Source organism: Miniopterus schreibersii (assembly GCF_964146895.1).
Source record: "Miniopterus schreibersii genome assembly, chromosome: 3".
In the NCBI taxonomy this organism is placed as follows: domain Eukaryota; kingdom Metazoa; phylum Chordata; class Mammalia; order Chiroptera; family Miniopteridae; genus Miniopterus; species Miniopterus schreibersii.
The window spans coordinates 4,518,527-4,543,254 of NC_138103.1; the positions used below are offsets into that span (position 1 = coordinate 4,518,527).

Consider the following 24,728-nt stretch of genomic DNA (forward strand, 5'->3'; position numbering starts at 1 on the left):
AGTGCACACAGCCCACAAAGAGGAGCACTTAGGAGGCCCAGCTCAGGTGACTGGGGAGGCTGAGCCACTGGACCTTACAGACACCTACTACACAGCCACTCTAGAAATTCCAAGAGACATAGCAGCTCTACCTAATACAGAGAAATAAACACCAGGAAGCAGCCAAAATGTGGAGGCAAACAAACATGTTGCAAAGGAAAGAACAGAAGAAATATCTAGAAGAGGAACTAAATGAAATAGGTCCAAGCAAGCTAACAGATACAGAGTTCAGAATTATGGTTATAAGGTTGCTCAAGGATATTAGTAAGAGTATTACGAAAATAACTGAGAAAATCGATGTCTTAATAAAGTACCAATTTGAAATGAAAGCTACACGACTGAAATGAAGAATAATTTACAGGGAATCAACAGTAGATGATGCTGAGAATCAAATCAGCAATTTGGAACATGAGGAAACAAAAAACACCCAACCAGAAGAGCAAAAAGAATAATAATCCAGAAATATGAGGATAGTATAAGGAACCTCTGGGACAACTTCAAGAGGCCCAACATTCGTATTATTGGGATGCCAGCAGGAGAAGAAAGAGCAAGAAATTGAAAACCTATTTGAAAAAATAATTACTGAAAACTTCCCCTACCTGGGGAAAGAAATAGATTTACAAGTCCACGAAGCACAGAGGGTCCCAAACAAGAGGAACCCAAAGAGGCCCACAGCAAGACACATCATAATTAAAATGCCAAAGTTTAAAGACAAAGAGAGAATCTTAAAAGCAGCAAGAGAAAAGCAGTTAGTTACCTGCAAGGGAGCACCCATACGACTGTCAGCTGATTTCTCAACAGAAACTTTGCAGGCCAGAAGGGAGTGGCAAGAAATATTCAAAGTGATGAAAAATATGGAACTACAACCAAGATTGCTCTACCCAGCAAAGCTATCATTTAGAACTGAAGGTCAGATAAAGAGCTTCTTAGACAAGGAAAAGCTAAAGGAGTTCATCACCACCAGACCAGCACTACAGGAAATGTTGAAGGGTCTTCTTTAAGAAGCTAATGAACAAAAAAATCTGACGAACTAAATAGATCCAGAGACCCTGACACAGGCAACAGACGATCATATTTCAGAGGAAAGAGGGAAGGGGGTGGAGGGTGGGAAGAGATTAACCAAAGAAGTTATATGCATATATGCATAACCCATGGACACAGTCAATAATGGGGTGAAGGCCTGGGGAGGGGGTGGGAGCGAGGCTGAGGGGGTCAATTGGGGGGAAAAAATGGGACACCTGTAATACTTTCTACAATAAAGATAAATTAAAAATACAAACAAAAAACTTCCCCAAAAGTGAAAGTCCAGGACCAGATGACTTCACTACTGAATTCTGCCCAACATTCCAAGATTTAACACACATTCTCAAACTCTTCCAAAAAATTAAAGAAGAGGTAATATTTCCTAACACATATAATGAGGTCAACATAACCCTGATACTAAACCTGGCAAAGATAACACAAAAAAGAATACTTCAGACCAATATCTCTGATAAATATAGATGCAAAAATTTTAAACAAAACACTAGCAAAATGAATACAGCAATACATAAAAAATAACACATCACGATCACATGGGGTTCACTCAAGAGGCACAAGCGTGGTTCAACACACACAAATCAATCAGTGTGATACACACACCACATTAACAAATGAAGGGTAAAAATCATATGATCTTATCAATAGATGCAGAGATAGCGTTTGACATGATACAGCAACCATTTATGATGAAGACAATAAAGTGGGTTTAGAAGAAAAGTACCTCAACATAATAAAGACCATATTATGACAAACCCTCAGAAAATATCATAAGCAATAGTGGAGAACTGAAAGCTTTTCCTCTAAGATCAGGAACAAGAAAAGGATGTCCATATTCACTTTTCTATTTAACATAGTTCTGGAAGTCCTAGACAGAGCAATCAGGCAAGAGATAGAAATAAAAGGCATCCAAATTGGGAATGAAGAAATAATCACAGTTTGCAGATTACACAATTCTTTTTATAGAAATCCCTAAAGACTCCACCAAAAAAATCATTAGAAACAATAAACCAATACAGTAAAGTCGCAGCATATAAAATAAAGCACAAAAAATCCATTCAAGTGTACAGTGATAGAAGGAGGTTTGATTTTGGATGGTGGGCACACATACAATATACAGATATTGTATAGAACTGTACACTTAAAACCTATGTAATTTAATAAAAAATCTAAAACATCCATTACATTCTTATATACTAACAATGAAGTTTCAGAAAAAAGTAAAATAACCAATTCCTTTTGCAGTTGCAATAAAAAGAATAAAATACCTAAAAATAAATATAATAATGGATGTGAAGGACCTATACACTGAAAACTACAAAGCATTATTAAAAGAGATGGAAAAAGACACAATGAAATGGAAAGATGTTCTGTTTTCACCGACTAGAAATATTCAACATATTTAAAATGTCTATATTACTCAAAGCAATATACAGATTTAATGTAATATCCATTAACATGCCACTGGGGCCCCTGGATGGGTATCTCAGTTGGTTAGAACATTATCCTGATATGCCAAGGTTGCAGTTTTGGTGTCTGGTCAGGGCACATACAAGAATCAACCAATGAATGCAAAAATAAGTGGAACAAATTTTTTTCTCTCTCTCTCTCTTTCTCCCTCCCTCCCTCCCCTCTCATCAATTTTAGAAAATTCCAATGGCATTTTAAAAAGAAATAGAACAAAAAGTCATCAGATTTGTATGGAACCACAAAAGACCCCAAATAGCCAAAGCAATCCTGTGAAAAAAGAATGAAGCCAGAGGTATCACACTTCCTGACTTCAAATTATACTGCAAAGCTATGATAATCAATACATCATGGTACTGGCAAAAAACAGACCCACAGACCAGTGTACTAAAATTGAGAGCCCAGAAATAAACCCAGAAATATATGGGCAAATGATTTTTAATAAAGAAGCAAAAAACATTCAATGGAGAAAGAAAGCCTCATCAATAAATGGTGCTGGGAAAATTGGAAAGCCCCATGAAAAGAATAAAATTAGACTTCTGTCTGTCTGCATATACAAAAATTAACTCAAAATGGATCAAAGACCTAAATATAAAACCTGAAACAAGAAATTACATAGAAGAAAACATAGGTACTAAACTTATGGATTTTGGTCTTAGAAAGGATTTTATGAATTTGACCCCAAAGGCAAGGGACGTGAAGGCAAAAGTAAAGGGATGGGACTATAGAAAATGAAAAGGCTTCTGCACAGCAAAATAAACTGCCAACCAAACAAAAGGAAAACAACCATATGGGAGCAGATATTTGCAAACAAGAATTCTGACAAGGGGTTCATAACCAATACATATAAAGAACTCATACAGCTCAACACCAAAAAAACAAACAATCCAACTAAAAAATGGGCAGAGGACTTGAACAGACAGATCTCCCAAGACGACATGCAAATGGCCAACAGATTTATGAAAAGATGCTCAAGTTCACTAGCTATTAGGGAAATGCAAATCAAAGCCACAATGAGATACCACCTCACACCTGTTAGAATGGCTATTATCAACAAGACAAGTAATAACAAGTGTTGGAGAGGCTGTGCAAAAAAGAAACCCTTAATCACTGCTGGTGGGAATGTAGACTGGTATGGCCACTATGAAAATAAGTATGGAGGTTTCTCAAAAAATTAAGAATAGAGTTACCATATGATCCAGGGATCCCTCTTCTGGGTACCGACCACCAACATTTGAAACCATTTATTTGCAAAGGTGTATATATATATATATATATATATATATATATATATATATATATATACACCCTTTTGTTCATTGCAGCATTATTCAAGGTGGCAAAGATATAGAAACAGTGTCCTCTGATAGATGATTTGATAAAGATGTGGTACATATATACAATGGAACACTACTCAGCCATAAGAAAAGATGAAATACTGCCATATTTGACAGCACTGATGAATCTTGAGAATATCATGCTAAGTGAAGTAAGTCAGACAGAAAAAGTCAAGAACCACAAGATTTCCCTTATATGTGGAACATAAAACTGAAAGCAACAAATGAACAAACAAGATAAACAAACAAAAACTCACAGACACAGACAATAGCATGGTGGTTACCAGAGGGAAAGGGGGTGGGGAGGTAATAAAGGATGGAGGCACATCAAATATACGGTGATGAGAAGAGATTTGAGTTTTGGTGGCAAACACACAATGCCATATACGATGATATATCATAGAATTGTTTACTTGATACCCATATAATTTTATTAACCAATGTTACACCAATAAATTCAATAAAACACTTAGATGTTTAATTTATGTGTCTCATAACCCAGGGGCCTCTAATTCATGGGATGAATCTAATTTCAGATGTAGAACCCCTTTCAAATTAATTGTAAAAACTCAAACCTGTAAGGTGATCATAAACTTTAAAGAACTAAATGGGTATAAAATATGACTAAAATATATCTTTGCTATATGGCCCCAGATTTGTATTCTATAAATTGGAGCTGTTGTTTTGAATATTAAATATGATATATAAAATGGACACCACAGTACCTAGTATAGAGGAAATAATTAATGTGAGTTGAATAACCTCAAATACTGAGCAAATGAATGATGAAGCAATTCATTCTCTTTTTTTTTTTTTTTAAATATATCTTTATTGATTTCAGAGAGAGGAAAGGAGGGGGAGAGAGAGAGATAGAAACATCAATGATGAGAGAGTCATTGATCGGCTGCAGTCCACAACCCGGGCATGTGCCTTGACCGGGAATCGAACCCTGATCGCCTGGATCCTAGGTCGACGCTTAACCACTGAGCCATGCCCGGCCGGGCAGAAGCAATTCATTCTTAATTATCTTTATTTACATTTATACCCTCCAATTTTGGATTCTAATTACTATTAATTTTAGCCCTCAATAATTTACTGCTTGGTTTATCAGTTTTATCTCCTACAAAAACCATATACTGCTCTAGGTAGTTTGGTTCAGTGGTTAGAGAGTCGGCCTGTGGACTGAAGGGTCCTGAGCTTGATTCCAACCAAGGGCACCTAGCTCGGTTGCAGGCTCGATCCCTGGCCCCGTACAGGGTGAGTGCGGGAGGCAACCAACTGATGTGTCTCTCTCACATTGATGTTCCTCTCTTTTTCTCTCTCCATTCCACTCTCTTTGAAAAGCAATGGAAAAAATATCCTCGGGTGAGGAAAAACTAACAAAAAACCAAACCAAACAAAAAAAACCTGTATACTTGTCAAAGTCAAGGGTTGTTTTATTTCACTTATATGATTTTTTTCATTCTGCACTACATTTTTACTGTCAATTGCTGTGTTTGTGGATTAGAGACTGATTTGGCAAACAAGAAACTAGGATCAGAGGTCACTGATTTCTCTACTTCCTCTTCTCATCAACCAATTACTCAATAAAATGAATTTGTCTGGAGGCACAACTACATTCTAGGAACAAAGAAAACTGTGAGTAGGTTCAAAATGAGCGAAATAAGCACACTTTTTGTAGGTTAAAAAAGTAGTTCCTGAGTCTGAAAGTATGTCGTGAGCACAATTAATAAGTATATACAGGGTGTGCAAAAGTAGGCTTTTGTAGTTGTTTGTAGGAAAATAATACAATAATTAATAAATATTAATACAAGAATAAACTCTGTTTCGTGTACTCGCAACTGTAAACCTACTTTTGCCTCAACCTGTCTAGGGACTATCTAGATTGCAAAGGGCCTTAAAACCAATTAGGAAAATTGAGACCTAATTAATAGAGCAGAAGAAGTCACTGAAGAAGTTTTGGGCAATAGACAAAATATAATTAAAATCATGTTAGAAGAATATTATTAAGGCATTAATATCCTAAGAATGATCAAAGGGAGATAGACCATAGATTTGTTTCAGGAAGGCTGAAGAGCCACAGCACTGCAGAGATCCCTTGACCATGATGCCTATGCGGTCACCCAGGATGTCAGCATCATCCATACAGTGGCTGGTCAGTAAGATGATACGATCCTGTTTATACTGCTGAAGGAGATCCCAGGTGGCTCTTTTTGAAAGGGGGTCCATGCCAGCTGTGGGCTCATCAAGCATCACCACCTAGAGACAAGAAGAACAATTCCATGACCATTGACAATTGATGCCAAAGTACTTGTAGGATAATTTACTACTTGAGGAGAACACATTTAAACTAAGTTACAAAATCTAGACTAACAATAGCAATAAAAACTATTTAAAAAATCCCAAACCATATTATAACAGCTGACCCAATAATGCAAATTCCCTCTGAGTATCATTGGCAACATTCCCTTAAGATTCATGTCAACTCTCAGGCTTCTGTCAGTGGAGTTGACTGGACCAGAGGGCAGGAACCCATATTTAGTGCATGTATGTGTGCATGCCCCTCCCCTTTCCCTGCTCCTTGTTCTCTATTTCTTCTCTAATACCTCAGCATCTCCCATAAGTGCTATCATGATGGAGAGCTTGCGCTTCATTCCTGCAGTCAGTGACTCTGAAATTGCATCACGCTTTTCTAGCAAGTTAAAAGTAGACAGCATATGGTCAACTTCCATAGGGTGCATCGTTTGATATCTTCTTTTTAACTAGAAAGAGAAGCCAGAATTTACATGATGCATCCAAACTTTATCCTCAGAAAGTTCTTAGATCATAACTAAATATCTACAAGAGTTGGCAAAAGTAGGTTTACAGTTGGGAGTACGTGAAACACACAGTTTATTCTTGTATTATTATTTATTAATTATTGTATTATTTGTATTACAACTGTTAACCTACTCCCCCCCCATATATAAATGAAGTTTTTTGCAACTACATCCTTAAAACATTTTACACCAGCTCTATTCTTACATCAGCTACATGGTCTTTTCCCCATTGCCTCCCTTTATCTCTAAAGGAGAGTTCCTCAAAAATGAATATTCATAATTTATAAAGACACTAAAACTCATGAACGAAGGGAGAAAATAAACATCTCTCTAGCTTTCAGGTATGACAGAGTAAACACACATCCCCTTTTCCCCCCACTGAACTCAATTATTAAACCTGAGAACTATGAAAAGTAAACATCAGCAGTTAGATCAGGGAGAACAGCAGAACCAGAACTTGAAATACCACACTGAACAGTGTTGGGTTTACCATTTTCCCGTGCATTCCCGAGCCTGAGCTCAAAGCGATCCAAAGCCTGGAAATGCAGCATAGTACAAACAGAATGAGATTAAGGAGAAACCCTCTCGTCTGGTTTGAGGAGTGGAGAAGGGAAAACGCCTAAAGCTCCCGGAGTATGGAAAGCGCAATCTCATTTTTTTTCCTCTGCTCTTTTGTGGCCCAGACCATGGGAAGTCTTGTGGGAGGGATCCTAGCAAGAGTAGAAAAGAATGGGAATCCTCTCTGAGCTCAAGTGCTGAAGGAGGTGAACCTTCTCAGTTTAGTCAAGCCATGGCTCTAAGAGACAGGGACAAACCAATCCGCCTTTTACCATTCTTCATCTTCTTGCCACTTAGATGTGACACACTCATAAAAGTGGGTGATTTCTGGCTGGGGGACTAAGAAATTCTGGAGAACTGGAACATTCTGGAGAAGTAACAGGAGGGAGGAGCAGGAAAGTGACATGCAAAGTTGTTTGTGAACTCATGTGTTTACCCTGTCATTTGCACATATGGATAAAATCCTAATTAGAATACCAAATTAAAAAAATTATGCTAATGAGTAAACCTCTATCCAGATGTAATGAGTAACACAGGTTGAGACTGAAATAGCACTGTAAAGACTTTAAACTGACACAGGAACCACAGACCACAGACAAAATATAAACAAGATGCAGAACATCATGAGGTATTGTTGAAAACATCAAGATAAATACAAAAGTCAACTGGATACAAAGAGTGACAAAAATCTCATGTCATGTAGGAAAAGACAATCAATAGACATCGATGATAGGATGGCACGGATGTTGGAATTAACATAGTATTATTAACATAAAAAATATGAAGAAACTAAATGAAGTTTCAGAACTAAAAATTTAATAACCAAAATAAAAACTCATTTGCCTTAATAATAGAACAGAAATGACAGAGGAAAGGGTGAATTTGAAGGCAGATAAATAGAAAGTATACAATCTGAATAATAGAAAGAAAAATGATTACGAAAAATGAACAAAGCCCAAAGGGATTTTTGGGACAACAACAAAATGTCTAACATTCATGTCATTGAAGAATGAGTATGTGGCTAAAAGAATAATTGAAGAAATAATGACAGCAAACTTGTCAAGTTTGGCGAAAGACACAAACCTACAGATTGAAGAAGCTGATTGAATTCTATCCAGATAAACTCAAAGAAATCCACACCAGACAAATCATAACAAAATTGCTGAAATGTTAAGACAAAGAAAAGCTCTTGACAGCACTCAGAAAAAAAGATAAATTAACTATAGGGGAATAATTCAGATGATTTTGAATTTTTTATAAACATGGTGCCCAGAAAGCAGTAGAACAACATTAAAAAAAAAAAAATTGATTCACTGATTCGTTGACTGAGAGAGAGAGAGAGAGAGAGATCAACTTGTTGATCCACCCATTCATGCACTCACTGGTTACTTCCTGTACGTCCCCTGACTTGGGGTTGAACTCACAGACTTGGTGCATTCGGATGATGCCCCAACCAGCTGAGGTATCCAGCCAGGGCAAGAACAACATTTTTAAATGCTGAAAGAAAAGAACCATTGACCGGATTTCTATGTCAAGTAAAAATATCCTTGAGAAACTATTGTGAATTAAAGATCCTCTCAGGCAAAGGAAAACTGAGAGACTCTTGAGCGAAGAGTATTGGTGTAAACGAACTGATACAGAATGTTCTTCAAACAGAAGAGAAATGATGCAGAAAAACCTGAAATATCATGAATAATGAAAGTACACATGGTTCTTTAAACATGCTAGATGATTTTAAGCAAAAAATATAATATTTTCTGATAATGTTTTCAGTATATGTATGTGTCATTTATGACCACTATAGCCTAAAGGGAAGAGGAGAAAGAACCTACAATGTGGTAAGGTCTCTATACTCCAAATAAAGTTGAAAACTATTGATTATAAATAACTGAAAAGCTATGTCCATATTTTGTGATCCCTAGAACAACCAATAAAAATGTACACAAGAGATATAGTAAAAATAAACCCAAAATAAGACTGCAAAGAGGAATGGGGGGGGGGGGGAAGCAGTGAGAAAAACAGAAAAACAAATAAAATACCTTTAAATCTAAACATATCAGTAATTCCATTTAAAAAAATAGTCTAAAAACATCAACTAAAAGACAGAGACTGTCAGACTGTATAAAAATCATGACCCAACTATACAATCTCTACTAAAAACTCACTTAGAATTTAATGATATATGTAGGTTTAAAGTGCAGTGTTTGAAGAAATACCATGCAAACACAAATAAAAAGAAAGCTGAAATGGTTATATCAGTATCAGATAAAGTTGACTTTACAGCAAAGGAAATTACCAGAGAAAACACAGGGACATGATCCAAGATGCTGGCAGAAAAGATGGAAACTACACTCACCTCCTCGCAGGACCAAACTGGAATTACAACTGAATTATAGAGCAATCATCCTAAATTACCCACTGAACTAGCTGGAGAAAAGTCTTAAAACCAAGAATTTACAAGAGCCACACTGAAACTGGTAGGAAGGGTGGAGACACTATAAAAGGGCTGGTCCCTTTAACATTTCCTGCAATGCTGGTTTGGTGGTGATAAACTCCTTTATCCTTTTTTTTACTTTTTGACTGGAAAACTCTTTATTTCACCATCTATTTTGAATGATAGCCATGCTGGATGGAGTAGTCTTGGTTTCAGATCCTTGCTTTTCATTACTTTGAATACTTCATGCCATTCCCTTCTGGCCTGTAGAGCTTCTGATGAGAAGTCAGCTGACTGCCTTCTGGGAGCTCCTTTGTAGGTAAGAGATTGCTTTTCTCTTGCTGCCTTTAAGATTCTCTCTTTGTCTTGAATTTTTGCCATTTTAATTATGATGTGTCTTGGTGTGGGTCTCTTTGGGTTCATCTTGATTGGTACTCTCTGTGCTTCCTGAACATGTGTGACTTTTCATCAGAATAGAGAAGTTTTCTGTCATTATTTCTTCAAACAGGTTCTCTACCCCCCTTCTCATTTTCTTCTCCCTCCAGTACCCCATATGATGCAAATATTGTTACATGTCATGTTTTCCCAAAGTTCCCTTAAACTATCCTCAAAAAAAAAAAAAAAATTATATATATTTTTTGCCTCTGTAGTTGAGTAATTTCTTTTACCTTGTATTCACTGATTCGATCTTCTTCTTCCTCTAACCTACTGATTTTTTCTTCTAGTGTATTCTTTATTTCGGCTTTGTTATTCTTTATTTCTGACTCATTGTTTTGTATGGTTTCTATGTCCTTTTTCATGCTGTTGAGCATTCTAAAACCATTATTTTATACTCTGCTTCTTTTAAGTTGCTTGCCTCCTCTTTATTTAGCTCTTTTTTTCCTGGAGATTCCTCCTGCTCTTTCATTTGGGGCCTGTTTCTTTGTTTCCCAATTTTTGCTCTTTCTTTGTGTTTGTATTGTATACTGGATAGGACTGCTATGACTCCAGTCTTTATGGGTTTGCCTTTTGTAGTGGGTGCCTTGCGGGATGCAGTGGTATAGTTTCCTTAATCTTTTGAGCTAGGTGCTATAGGAGCGTCCCTTGTGTGGATTATTTGGGCTGTCCTGTTGTAATCAGGTCTTGATCTCTATTTTCCTGTTCATGGGTGGGCTCAGCCTTTGGGCTGCTGACTGTGAGGCTCAAACCTGACCAAGTCATGTCAACTGTTATACAGATGCTTATGGAAAAAAACCCTAGACGTAACAAGACCAAATGTAATTCAACACAAAACAGACCAACAATGACGAAAATAATAACAAAAAAGACTTAAAAGCCCGGCCGGGTGTGGCTCAGTGGTTGAGCGTCGACCTAGGATCCAGGCGATCGGGGTTCGATTCCCGGTCAGGGCACATGCCCCGGTTGTGGGCTGCAGCCGATCAATGACTCTCTCATCATTGATGTTTCTATCTCTCTCTCTCCTTCTCCTTTCCTCTCTCTGAAATCAATAAGATATATTTAAAAAAAAAAAAAAGACTTAAAAAAATGCTAAAAGAGACCAAAAGAATTAGAGAAAGAAAAAAAACAAATTAAAAAAAAGTGAAATCCACCTCTGTAGGTTTTTGTGTCTGCTGCGATTACTTTTTGGATCTGCTATTTGTGGCACTTGCTGGACTCTGCTCCGATGTCTGAATGTGGTCACTTGGTGTGCAGGTCCTGGGCCTCCTGGGAGGTTCTCTGGTACAAGCCAATGTCAGTTGCTGTTCCTGTCTGGCCCTTGGCAACCAGACTGAAGCAGGGTAGGGTGGAGCTCCAAGTAATCTGGTGTGTGGAGCCTTCATAGCCCAGAGGCTGGACCTACCTTGGATTTCAAACCTTGAATGTCCCAACTGTGAGCTGCTCTCTTTCCCCCAAGGAACTGGGCTCTGTGGTAGTGTCTCTGATCTGGCTTGGGTGGTTTAAACAGACTTACGTTGGGGGTGGTGCCTGCAGCTTCTAGGGGAGGGCGCGGGCACTTCCTCTCCTCAGGCTTCACTGGCTGAACTCACTGAGGAGCTCAGATCTGTTTTTCCATAATGTAGCAGAGGGCCCAGCACCAGCTCATCTGTCTCCCACCCACCCTGGAGACAGTCATAATGCCTCAGCTCTGCCTGGCTCCCAGGCACCCCCTTGAGACCACATCAAGTAGGAAGGGATAAAAAAAATCAGCCCCCTCCCCCCAAATTGGCACTCTAATCTTCCAGTTGCAGCCAGCCCTCCCTGAGCAGAGCCTCCGGCCAGGCTCTGACTGGGCCAAATGTCTGGGTCCTCCTGATCATCTGACCCTGCTGTATGGGCGCAGATTTCCAGTCGAGAATCATTCCCCTTTTTCTTGGGTCACAGCAGGTTGGGGCAGACTCAGCCATTTTGCAGGTGCGGGAGGGGAGCTTCCCATGTGCTTGAGGTTGGCAATACCAATCCTCTTTCCCAGGCCACATTGTCCCACCTGTGTCCCACTCTCTACCAAAAGTTCTTTCAGAGAATAACCTGTCACTCATATTCACTGCTGAGTATACTGGTCAGATCTCTCCGCTGCCACCCGGCAGAACTGCTGTGATAGAAGGAAAAGGAGAATGATGCTAAGCTGGAAATCTGTGCCAGTACAGTGGGGTCAGATGGTGTGGAGGACCCAGACATTTGGTCCTCTTGCAGACACAGACCTGAGCAAACTTCCCAGGCTGGTGTTGTAACAAAGAAATTGCTCTTTGCCTGGGATGGTACAGTCTGAGTTTTCCAGGCAAACCAAATCACAACTGATTCCCACTGCCTGATGCTATGCCTGCTCCTCTTCTCTTCTCTGTTGCTCTGATTTCTCAGTAAGACAAAACAGTAGTGATGAAAGATACCAGTGGTTACCAGTGTAGAGGGATGACTACAAAGAAATAGCATGAGGGTGTGTTTTAGGGTGATGAAACTGTTCTGTGTCTCGGTTGTGGTGTTGGTTAAATGTGTTAAAATTCACTGATCTGTATATAAAAAAGTTACATTTACTGTATAATTAAAAAAATTTTTTTGACTTACCATAAGAAAGAAATAAAGGTGTTCTGATAGTGTCAATTCATTAAACAATAAGTTCCTCTGTGGGCAGAAGCCCAAGTTTCTTCGAATATCAATTATATTCTTTGAGATGGCATATTCATTAATATAGGCCTCTCCTCTGGTTGGAGGATAGCTACCTACAAGTAAACAGAAAACATGACAGAAGCTGAGCTTTGGTGAATGAACATTATGCAAATTAGCATCTCAAAAATTCAGTTTACTTAGAGATTACTCAAAAGAATGAGCAGTACCTCCTGCAGAACAGTTTAGTAAAATATCAAGTTACATCTGGGTGGTGGAATTAGCTATTTTTGAATTTTCTTTCCTTCCCTTTTCTTTTTGCTAATATATACTAATTTTTTGCAATTGATATGGATTATATTGATAATAAAACATTTAAGTATTTTGCTATATTCCAATATATTTGCATTGAAACCAGCCAGTTACTATATTTGTTACCATATTGGGTATTGTGTAAATGCTATGAAAAACATAAAGATCTAGAATACATAATTTTTGTCCTTAAGAAATTTAAGTATTAATAACAACCAGCCCAGGTTTTGTGGGAAACTGTTTGGCAATATGTAAAATAGAAATTATATAATCATTTAAACCATAAAAATAATTTATTCTATTTAAAAATATATTCTTTTTGAAATTGAGATACAGTTGACATATAACATTACACTAGTTTCGGTATATAACATAATGATCAGATGTAAGTATTTATTATTAAATGATGACCACAATTAGTATAGTTAACATCCATCACCATACACAAGTACAAATTTTTTTTCTTGTGATGAAAACTTTAAAGATTTCCTCTTTTAGCAACTTTCAAATTAACTATAGTCACTATAGTTACAGTCCCATAACTTATTTATAACTAAAAGTTTGTACTTTTGATCTCCTTCGCCCATTTAGCCCAGCCCCTATATCGTGCCTCTCGCAAACACCAATCTGTTCTCTTTATCTATGAGTTAAATTTTTTAAAAAAGATTCTATATATATGTGAGATCATATGGTATTTGTCTTTCTCTGTCAGATTTATTTTGCTTAGCATAATGCCCTCAAAATCCATCCATGTTGCCACAAATGGCAGGATTTCTTTCCTTTTTTATGGCTGAATTATCTACATATACAATTTATAAATGTATATATGTATGTATGTGTATATCATATGTCAACTTTATCCATTCATCCGTCATTAAGAATTTGCATTTCTAACACATTCCAAGGTGATGCTGAGGGTCAGAGGACCAGAGTTTGAGAACCACTGAGTTAGGGGTAAAGGTTAAACTGCTATATAAAAGGAGCTAAAAGAAGACAGAAATTTTATATACACAGGATTAATCTAAAGGGGGACAATCCAGGTTGGTAGGAAGACCAACTCCAGATTTTCTTTATCCATCCATCCAGCAAAGGATACTTAGATTGCTTTCATGTCTTGGTTATTGTAAATAATGCTTCAATAAAAGAAATAAATCCAGCTCAAGGTGTAAGATGGCAGAGTAGGTGGACAGCTGTACTCACCTTCTACCATGACTACACCAAAATTATAACTAAATTATAGAACAGTGATTTTCAACCTTTTTCATCTCATGTCACACATAAACTAATTACTAAAATTCTGCCGCACACCAAAAAATACCATTTTTGCTGATATGACAAACATATAGTTATAATTTGGATTCATTCATACTGGACAGCTATCGTGTTTGCTGTTGTCATTTTTCAAATTTGACAATCTTAGGAAAAAGAAGTCAGTGCCCCTGACTAAATAGTCAGGTATTGCATGTTTTTTTTTGCAGCACACCTGTGTGCCTGTTGCAGCAAACCCATTGAAAATTGCTGTTATAGAACAATAAACCTGGATAATCATTTGAAGACTAGCTTAACTAAGGATATAAAGAAGAAACCACCTAAAGATTGGTAGAAAGGGCAGGAACACAAAATGGGCTTGCCCCACACCCATATGTAGTGGTGGAGAATCTGGAGGGATATCTCAGCAGCATAGGTTGGCCCTGTGAAGCAGTGGTCTCAGCCCCAAGCCAAGCTCCCAGCCCGGAACACCAGTGCTGGGAAGAGGAGCCCACATAATATCTGGCTGTGAAAACTATCAGGGATTCTATTCATCTTGAAAAGACAGAAAGCTGCTGGTAATTTAGGCATCCTCTTGAAGGGCCTGCACACAAACTCTCACTCGCAGGCACTGACCCATGGGCTTCAATGAAGGGACAACAGTTTTGGGAAGGGATGCCAGGGACATACAGGAAGAAACTGAGTTGTGTAGCTCTGGGGCAAGGGCTGGGGTGATGGCCACAACTGTCCCTCCTCCTGCACTGCAGATAGGTGCCATTTTTCTTGTGTCAACACTCATCCAGAAATGACAAAATGTGAATCTTCATTAGCCTGGTGAACTCTGCTAGCTCCACCTTGAAGACTCCCTAAGACCTCTCCCCCCAATTTGCCCATAGCCCAAGCCTCTTTTAGTGCCAGCCTGAGCCCACACTGCAGTCTTTCTTTAAAAATTTTCAAGAAATTCCATTCAAGCTTGGGGGTGCCAGAGATGCACAAGGAAAAGCTGAGTTGTATGATTTCAGGGAATGGATTGGAGGGATGCCTGTCATTGTCCCTGTGTACAGCCCTATTTCTGTGTGGCCGATGGATGCCATTTTTCCTCAGTTTAGCCCTCACCCAACACAGTGAAACCTATTTCTGCATTAGCCTGGAGAACTCCACTAGCTCCACCCTGAAGACTCCCTGAAACCCTGCCCTATTGCAAAGTTCCCTAGGCCTCCAATCCAATGGCCTCAGCGTACCCTGAGACTTTTCTAAGTGGCCTTAAGCTCAGCACTGGTGACAAATCTAAATACATATCAACCTGGTGAACACTCACTCCACTCTGGTGAATCCTTAAAATGCTACCTCACCCAACTTATATACAGCATGAGGCACTTTCAGTGGCTGAGCCTTACAGGCAACCAGTAGGTGGTGGCAGGTTTTGGGATGCCTTGGGCTTTTTTCTGGCTGATGTGTCCCACGCCTAGTATCTGTGGCAGCTGGCCTTGATTTGCAGCATGGCCTCTCCCACATTCATCTAGGCCTAGCATAGGCAGATACCAACTGTGGGCTGCTTTGTATCTCCTAACAGGCAATCACAAGCAACATCTGGCACTAACATGAACCAGAGCCTCCCTTCACCAAGAGGCCCCAGAAGCACACACATGGTGGTCAACTTCAGACCACTACAGAGCACCACCTGATTAGCTGCCAAAGAGACACACCTAAAGGCTAATCTCAGCAGGCAACAGACACCATTGGGGCAACAACAGCTTATATGCTGTGGTCATGGCCAATCCTCAAAGCCAGTAAGCCTGAGGGTCAATCCCACCCATGGAGGTGCCAACGGCAGACAAGACTCATCTACAACAGAAAGGTACACAAAATCAACACAAGGGACACTCCTGGAGCACCTGGCTCAGGTGATTAGAAAGACTGCACAACTTGGCTCCACAGGATGCCTACTATATAAGGACATCTTGATAAGACTGAGAAAAGTAGCAGATATACTTACTTAATACATAAGAGGCTGACAAAGAGGCTGACAAAATAGGGATACTTAAAACAAAACAAAACAAAACAAAACAAAAACATGGCTAAAATGAAAGAAAAGGAGAATTCTCCAGAAAAAGAGCTAAATGAAATGCAGGCAAGAAATTTACCAGATACAGAGTTTAAAACACTGGTTACAAGGATGCTCAAGGAACTCAGTGAGAACTTCAACAAAGACATAGTAAGCTAAAAAAGGACATATAAACCATAAAAAAGAACAAGTCAGAAGTGAATAATACAATAAGTGAAATGAAAAATACTCTAGAAGGAATCAAGAGCAAATTAGATGAAGCAAATCAGCAATATAAAAGACAAGGTAGCAAAAACACCCAATCTGAACAGAAAAAAATAAAAAAGAATCCAAGAAATGAGGAGAGTTTAAGGGACCTCTGGGACAATGTCCATTTGCATCATAGGGTGCCAGAAGGAAAAAAGAGAGAGCAAAGAATTGAGAATCTATTTGAGGAAATAATGACTAAAAAATCCATAATCTGGCAAAGGAAATAGACATACAAGTCTGGGAAGTGGAGAGTGTCCCAAACAAGATGAACCCAAAGAGGCCCACACCAAGACATATCATAACTAAAAAGGCAGAAGTTAAAGACAAAGACAGAATCTTAAAAAAAGGGAAAAAAGCAGTTAGTTACCTATAAGGGATCTCCCATAAGATTGTCAGCTGATTTCTCAACAGAAACTTTTTAGGCCAGAAGGAAATGGTACAAAATATTCAAAGTGATGAAAAGTAAGGAACTATAACCAAGACTACTCTAATCAGCAAGGGTATCATTTGAAATTGAAGGAGGAGTAAAGAGGTTTCCAGACAAGAAAAAGCTAAAGAAGTTTATCACCACTAAACCAGTGTTACAATGAATATTAATAGAATAGCTTTATAAAAAAGAACATAAATATAACTAATAAAATAAAAATAACAACATGCCTATCAACAATCACTGTGAGGGGGGTGGGTGGAGGTGGAAGAGGGCATAAAGGGGGTAAAAGGTGATGGAAAAGAATAAATAAATATAAATAGATTAAAAGCTACAATCAGGATAACTGTATGGATAGGAAAAAAAGACCCATACATATGCTGTATGCAAGAGACCCATTTCAGATAAAAAGATACATACAGAATGAAAGTAAAGAGATGGGAAATTGTATTTCATGAAAATAGAAGCAAACAGACAAAAAGCTGGGGTAGTACTACTTACATTCAACAATAGGATACAATATGAAACAAAGAAAAACATCATAAAGATGATAAAGGAATCAATCCAACAAGAGAATATAACCCTTGTAAGCATTTATGCACCCAACATAGGAGCATCTAATATATAAAGCAAATATTGATGAATATAAGGGACAGATAAAAACTAATACAATCATAGTGTGGGACTTTAATAACCCATTGACACCAATGGATATATCTTCCAGACAAAAAATCAACAAGGTAGCAGCAGCCTTAAATGACACAATGGACCAGGTTAGTTTAATTGATATTTTTTAAAGCATTTCACCTAGAGCAGCAGCATATATTCTTTCCAAGTGCACAGGCAACATTTTACAGTATAGACCACATGTTAAGCTACCAAACAAATGTCAATAAACTTTAAAAAATCAAAATCATATGAAGCATCTTCTCACATCACAGTGGTAATAAAACTATAAATCAATTACATGAGAAAACTGAACAACACATAAACACATGGGTGCTAAATAACATCTTACTCAACAATGTATGGGTTAACAATGAGATCAGGAAGAAATGAAAAGATAACTTGAGATAAATGAAAATGGGAACACAACAACCAAAATCTATGGGGCACACTGAAAGCAGTCATAAGAAAGAAATCCATCACAGCAATACTTCAAGAAACAAGAAAAATCTCAAATACACAAACCTCACACCTAAAGGAACTAGAAAAAGAACAACAAACAAAGTCCAAAGTGAGTATAAAAATGAAACAGAAAAGATCAGAGAAGAAATAAACTAAATGGAGTCTAAAAAAACAATACAAAAGTTCATTAAAACCAAGAGCTGGTTCTTTGAAGAGATAAACAAAATTGGTAAACCTTTAACCAGATTCATAAAAAAAGAAAGCATGAATAAATAAAATCAGAAGTGAAAGAGAAGTAACAACTGACACCACAAAATACAAAAGATACAAGAAAATATTATAAATAACTATATGCTATCAATTGCACAATCTGGAAAAATTCCTAGAAACATTGTCTCCAAGACTGAATCAAGAAGAAACAGAGAGGGAAGTAAAGATGGCTGCACTCTTAACAGGAGGCTGAGTGCCCTTGCTCCTAGCCACAAACTGGACTTACAGCTAAAATACTATGCAGTAAGCCTGAAAAAACAAGAGAAGTATAGCTGATTGGACATATGTTGTCTAAGGAGCTCTGAAGAAACAATGTAGAGACTGGTAAGATAGGAGGAGTCTTGGAAAGGGGGAGCTCCCCTGGAGATGGTGCACAGCTGTTAGGCTTGAGGGGTATTGGCTGCAAAGCTCCCTCCCGTTGGGAGTGTGCACTGGCCATCCAAATGAAGGGATCTCAAACCCTGAGCAGTGGAGGTGGGAAGAGAGCCTGTGCATTGCTGGGCAGAGGGATCCAGGGGAACAGTCTGCCTGGGAGGTGGGTTCTGTACCTTCCTAGTGAAAGAACATGCCTAATGTTGGCAGCCCTGGCAGGAGAGATTCACCCCGGGCCCTGACTGCTGGAAAGGTTGTGCTGCAGTGTGTGGCTGCAGAATAGATAAGGGGCCTGTCAGCTGCACCCAGCAGTGTCCTAAATGGACTGTCTGCTTTCCTGAAAGGCATTGCACAGAGCCCCATAAAGCATCTAAACTGGGTGGCACAGGTGAGGGGAAGAGGGCGCTACTACCATCAGAGAGAGGCTGGAGCTGCTGTCAGGGCAGAGCAGAGATTTTTGACCTGAACTGAAGACAGCTGGGATCATGAGTGGAGCTGGGAATCTCAGCCCCAGCTTTACTGAGATCAGCTGTGTGGGAGACACAGCTTGGACCAGAGGTGCAAGGACACAGGGTCTTCATAAAGCAGGTTTTCTGCTTGTTTGTTTCTTTATATGTTGTTGATTTTTGGATGGCATCTCACGGCATCCACCGGGAAGGCTTATATTGGGGAGATAGACCAGCAAGAGGTGGGCTTTGTGTCTGCATTGTGGAGAGGCTGACCCTGTGAGTTCAGCCAGCTGGTACTGGGAAAAGAGGGATGGACTACATCTACTTCTCCTGGAGGCTAGGAGCACCTCCCCCAACAGGAAAGGGGCTGGTCAGCTCTCTGAAGCCCCAGATACCCCCACTGGGTACAGTTCAGTGGGGGAAGGGGGAACAGCTTAGAAAAAGACATTCCAAAAATAAGACTGTCAGGGACTATTGTTTGGGACCAGAAGAAAAGGCTTAACACCACTCCTTGGCAGGGCAGGCAACATGCTCACTGAAGACTCTTTTGATCAAACCCACTGAGCCCAGGTCAGCTGAAACTGCCTATACAGAAAAGGCAAGCCGGCTGTATTCAGGCCATTTTAGGAGAAAACAAGAGTTGGAGGATATGGTAGAGACTGAAGAGTTGGCTTTGAAACAGAGATTAATTTCCCCTTAGTAAGTGCCTGATGGTGAAATCTCTAAGTAAGGGGCCCACTAGCCCTAGTTACCCTAGACTGCTTCCACTCTAATGATGCTCTTCTCTTCGGAAGACACTGGAGAAAGAACAGGCAACTGCAGGGGGAGGCAGAGTAGCTGACAGGCAGAGGATCCTCAGAGATCCTTAGTCTGGCCAGCTACAAAAGGACACTGAGAGCAGCAACTTGGACAGCTGCTGACATTGGCTGACACAAAAGTGCCTCCCAGGAGGTCTGAAATCAACATAAAAACAGTGAGCCTCGGACATCATAAGCTGCCCAATTCTTTTGTTCATTAGGTTCTTCTTAAAGAAGACCCTTCAACATTTCCTGTAGTGCTGGTCTGGTGGTGATGAACTCCTTTAGCTTTTTCTTATCTTTGAAGCTCTTTATCTGACCTTCAGTTCTAAGTGATAGCTTTGCTGGGTAGAGCTATCTTGGTTGTAGTTCTGTGTTTTTCATCACTTTGAATATTTCTTGCCACTCCCTTCTGGCCTGCAATGTTTCTGTTGAGAAATCAACAGACAGTTGTATGGGTGCTCCCTTGCAGGTAACTAACTGCTTTTCTCTTGCTGCTTTTAAGATTCTCTCCTTGTCTTTAACCTTTGGCATTTCAATTATGATGTATCTTGCTGTGGGCCTCTTTGGGACCCTCTGTGCTTCGTGGACTTGTAAATCTATTTCTTTCCCCAGGTAGGGGAAGTTTTCTGTAATTATTTTTCAAATAGGTTTCAATTTCTTGCTCTCTTTCTTCCCCTTAAGTAACCCCAATAATATGAATGTTGGGCCTCTTGAAGCTGTCCCAGAGGCTCCTTACGCTGTCTCCATATTTCTGGATTCTTTTTTCTTTTTGCTCTTCTGGTTGGGTGTTTTTTGTTTCCTCATGTTCCAAATTGCTGATTTGATTCTCAGCATCCTCTACTCTACTGTTGATTCCCTGTAAATTATTCTTCATTTCAGTTCATGTAGCCTTCATTTCAAATTGGTACTTTATTGTGTTATTGATTTTTTCAGTTATTTTTATAATCATATGCTTGAGCATCCTTATAAACAAAATTCTGAACCCTGTAACTGTTAGCTTGCTTGGATCTATTTCATTTAGTTCATCTTCTAGAGATTTCTTCTGTTCTTTCCTTTGCAACGTTTTTTTGCCTCGACATTTTGGCTGCTTCCTGGTGTTTGTTTCTCTGTATTAGTTAGAGCTGCTATGTCTCCTGGAATTTGTAGAGTGGCTCAGCCTCCCCAGTCACCTGAGCTGGGCCTTCTAGGTGCTCCCCTGTGTGGGCTGTGGGCTGTGTGCTCTGTCCTGTTGTAGTCAAGCCTTGGTTGCTGTTGGCGTCACTGGGAGGAATTGACCCCCAGGCCAATCAGCTGTGAGGACCAGCTGCAACTGCAGCCAAAGAACTGCTGTGCTGGAGACACCCCTATGGATCAAGATTTACTTCAGTGGGGCTTTGGTGTTCACCAAATGTGCCCCTTGAGTGTGTCACTCATGGATGTGGTAGGGTTATAATCCAGTGTGGTCAAATCTGGCCACCAGGTGTACTGTCTCTGGGGCTTCCAGGGAAGTGCAAAGTCAGCCTCTGCCAGTGCCTAGCCCAGGGCCACCCAGCATGAGCTATACAGCAAACCGTAGTTGGCTGCCACTAGTGCCCGGCCTGGGGCCACTTATCAAGACGTATGATGCACCCTGCTGCTTGTTTGAGAGATTTTAGGAAAGTCCTAAGCATAAGTCTTGAGAGGCCACTTGCACAGAAAAGCCACTGAAAATGGCTTGGATGAGCTTGCAGGTAGGGAGTGGCAAGGCCTCTGGGAACCAATGGGGAGGGGCCAAAGGTGTGGGTCAGGTGTTAGAGATTCAAATATGGCACCTGCCATGCCAGCTGTGTGTGTGGGGGAGAGCTCCTCAAAGGAGCAATGGCCTCTGCCAGCTCTTCTGCCTGGGAGAAAGCTGCCCCTCCACCTCTAGCCCCAATCTCAGGCAGGTTAGATCCTCCCCAAGTTTCCCATGATCCTTCAAGCTGCTGCCTGGTGCTGGGGCTCAGAGGGAGCTTGTCTGAGTCTGTGCACTAGCCCTTTAAGAGGAGCTTCCTGGGACTCCCACACCCTCCAGGACCCTCAGCAACGGTCCCCTCTGGTTTTCACAGCCCGATGTTGTGGAGATTTCTCTTCCCAGCCCTGGAGCCCTGGGCTGGGGGGCCTGATTTGGGGCTGGGACCCTTCATTCCTCCGGAAATCTCCACCGCTGAGATATCCCTCCCAGGTTTAAACCGCAGCACCGGGTGTGGGCTCCCGGAGGTGTCTCTGTGATTCAGCCCCTATCCACCCTCGTCTCTGCCCCTCCTACACTTCTCGATGCTTTTTCAGTTCCCTGGTTGAAGGGCTTCTGTTCAGCTAGATTTCAGGAGGTTCTGAGTGATGGTTGTGCTGTATTTTAGTTGTTAGTTTTGATGTGGTTGCAGGAGGTGGTGGGTACAGCTGTTACCTACACTGCCATCTTGATTCTTCCCTTGCTCTGTCTTCTTGTTTTTTCTTTTATCATATTCCTATTCCTATTCTCTACTTATTTTTTTTCTCCCCTTTTTTCCTTTCAAAATCTATTTTCTGCCCCTTTAATCTCCCAGAAGTTTCTTTATTATTTATGTTTTTTACTGTTAGCAATAATATACTTTTCTCTCTTTCTTTTTTGCCCTAGTATTTGTGTTCTTTCTTCGCTCTCCTAATTCTTTTTTCTCTTGGGTTGTTTTCATTGTAGTTGTCGGTATATTTTGTATGTTCCTTTTTGTTTCCTGTCAGTTTTCTTTTGTCCTGTCAGCACCTGTATAACAGCTCACACGACATGGTAGTGGCTGAGCCCCACAGTTAGCCAGCCTGAGAGGAGAGTCCTCCCACAAATGGGACAACAACAATCTAGGCCCCATCACAACAGAAAGGTCCAAATAACCAACAAAAGGGACATGCCTAGAGCATACAGCTCAGTAGTACAAGAAAAATACACCACCGGGTTCCAGGAGACATTTAATACAAAAGTTCACTCCAAAAGACTGGGAGTCATAGCAAATATGTCTAATACATAGATACAAAGAGACAACTAAAATGGGGAGACATGAAACAGCCCCTAAATTAAAGAAAAGGAGGAATCACCAGAAAAAAACTAGATGAGATGGAAGTAAGCAAGTTATCAGACATAGAGTTCAGTGTAATGGTTATAAAGATGCTCAAGAAACTTAATGAGAACTACAAGAAACTTAACGGGAATTTCCAGGAACTTAGGGGTAACTACAAGAAACAGTAAAAGCTATGTCGGCATGAAAAAAAATGACTATGAACCAGGCAAAATGAAGAATACTACGTCTGACATCAAGAATATGCACAAAGGAATTAAAAGCAGGCTCCATGAAGCAGAGGACTGAATAAATGAATTAGAAGATAAGGTAGAAAAAAACAATCAAAGCAGCAAAAAGTAAAAATACTTAAAAAGCATGTGATAGTTTAAGGAAATTTTGGGACAACATGAAAAGAAACCCACATCATAGGGGTAACAAGGGAGAAGAAAGTGAGCAAGGGATAGAGAACCTGTGGGAAGAAACAATGACAGAAACTTCCCTAGGCTAGTAAAGGAAAAAGCCACAGAAGTTCAGGAGGCACAGAGGGTACCAATCAAGATGAACCCGAAGAGACCCACTCCAAAACACATCATAATTAAAATGGCATTATGTTAAGGACAAAGAGAATCATAAGGACCACAAGAAAAAGACAGTGAGAGACCTACAAGAGGGCTCCCATACGGCTGTCAGATGATTTCTCAACAGAAACACTACAGGCCAGAAGGAAATGGCATAAAGTATTCAAGGCAATGAAAAGCAAGGATCTGAAACAAGACAATACTATCCAGCAAGGCTATCATTCAAAATAGATAGTGAAATAAAGAGCTTCCCAGACAAAAAAAGGCTAAAGGAGGTAATTACCACCAAACCAGCACTGCAAGAAATGTTACAGGGACTGCTGTAATAATAATAAGAAATATATATAGAGAAACATAGGCATAAAGAATAAAAATGGCAATAAATAAGTACCTATCAATAATAACCTTAAATGTAAATGGATAAAATGCTCCAATCAAAAGACATAGGGTAGCTGAATGTATAAGAAAACATGACCCAAATATATGCTGTCTACAAGAGACCCACCCCAGAACAAAAGATTCACAGAGCCTGAAAGTGAAGGGATGGAAAAAAATATTCCACACAAAAGTAAACAAAAAAAACCCAGGGATAGCAATACTTATATTTGAAAAATAGACTTCAAAGCAAAGGCCATAATAAGAGACAGAAAAGGCCACTACATAATACTAAAGGGATAAATACAGCAAGAGGATATAACCCTGGTAAACAGATTTGCCCCCTATATAGGTGCACCCAAATATATAAAACAGGTGTTGGAGGACTTGAAGGGAGAGATAGACAGCAATACAGTCATAACAGGGGACTTTAATACCCCACTGAGATAAATGAATAGGTCTTCCAGAAAACAAATCAACAACGAAAGAGCGACCTTAAACAACACACTAGATCAGATAGATTTAATTGACAATTACAGAACATTCCACCCCAGAGCTGCAGAATATTCATTCTTCTCAAGTGCACACAGGACATTCTCAAAGACAGATCACATTTTAGAACACAAAATGAGTCTGTACAAATTCAAGAAGATTAAAAT

The 24,728-nt window shown here is 39.6% G+C and overlaps 1 protein-coding gene across 1 annotated transcript in view; it reads right to left on the bottom strand.

The window, feature by feature from the left end:
• The window catches only part of LOC308554459 (phospholipid-transporting ATPase ABCA3-like), a 244,167-nt gene that overhangs the window by 87,772 nt on the left and 131,667 nt on the right, over positions 1-24,728 (bottom strand). The window contains exons 12-14 of the mRNA XM_081131699.1: positions 12,732-12,886; positions 6,488-6,643; positions 5,930-6,140 (exon numbers count right to left, since the gene is read on the bottom strand). Of these exons, the coding sequence (XP_080987825.1) occupies positions 5,930-6,140; positions 6,488-6,643; positions 12,732-12,886 (522 nt within the window). The remainder of the gene's footprint in view (positions 1-5,929; positions 6,141-6,487; positions 6,644-12,731; positions 12,887-24,728) is intronic.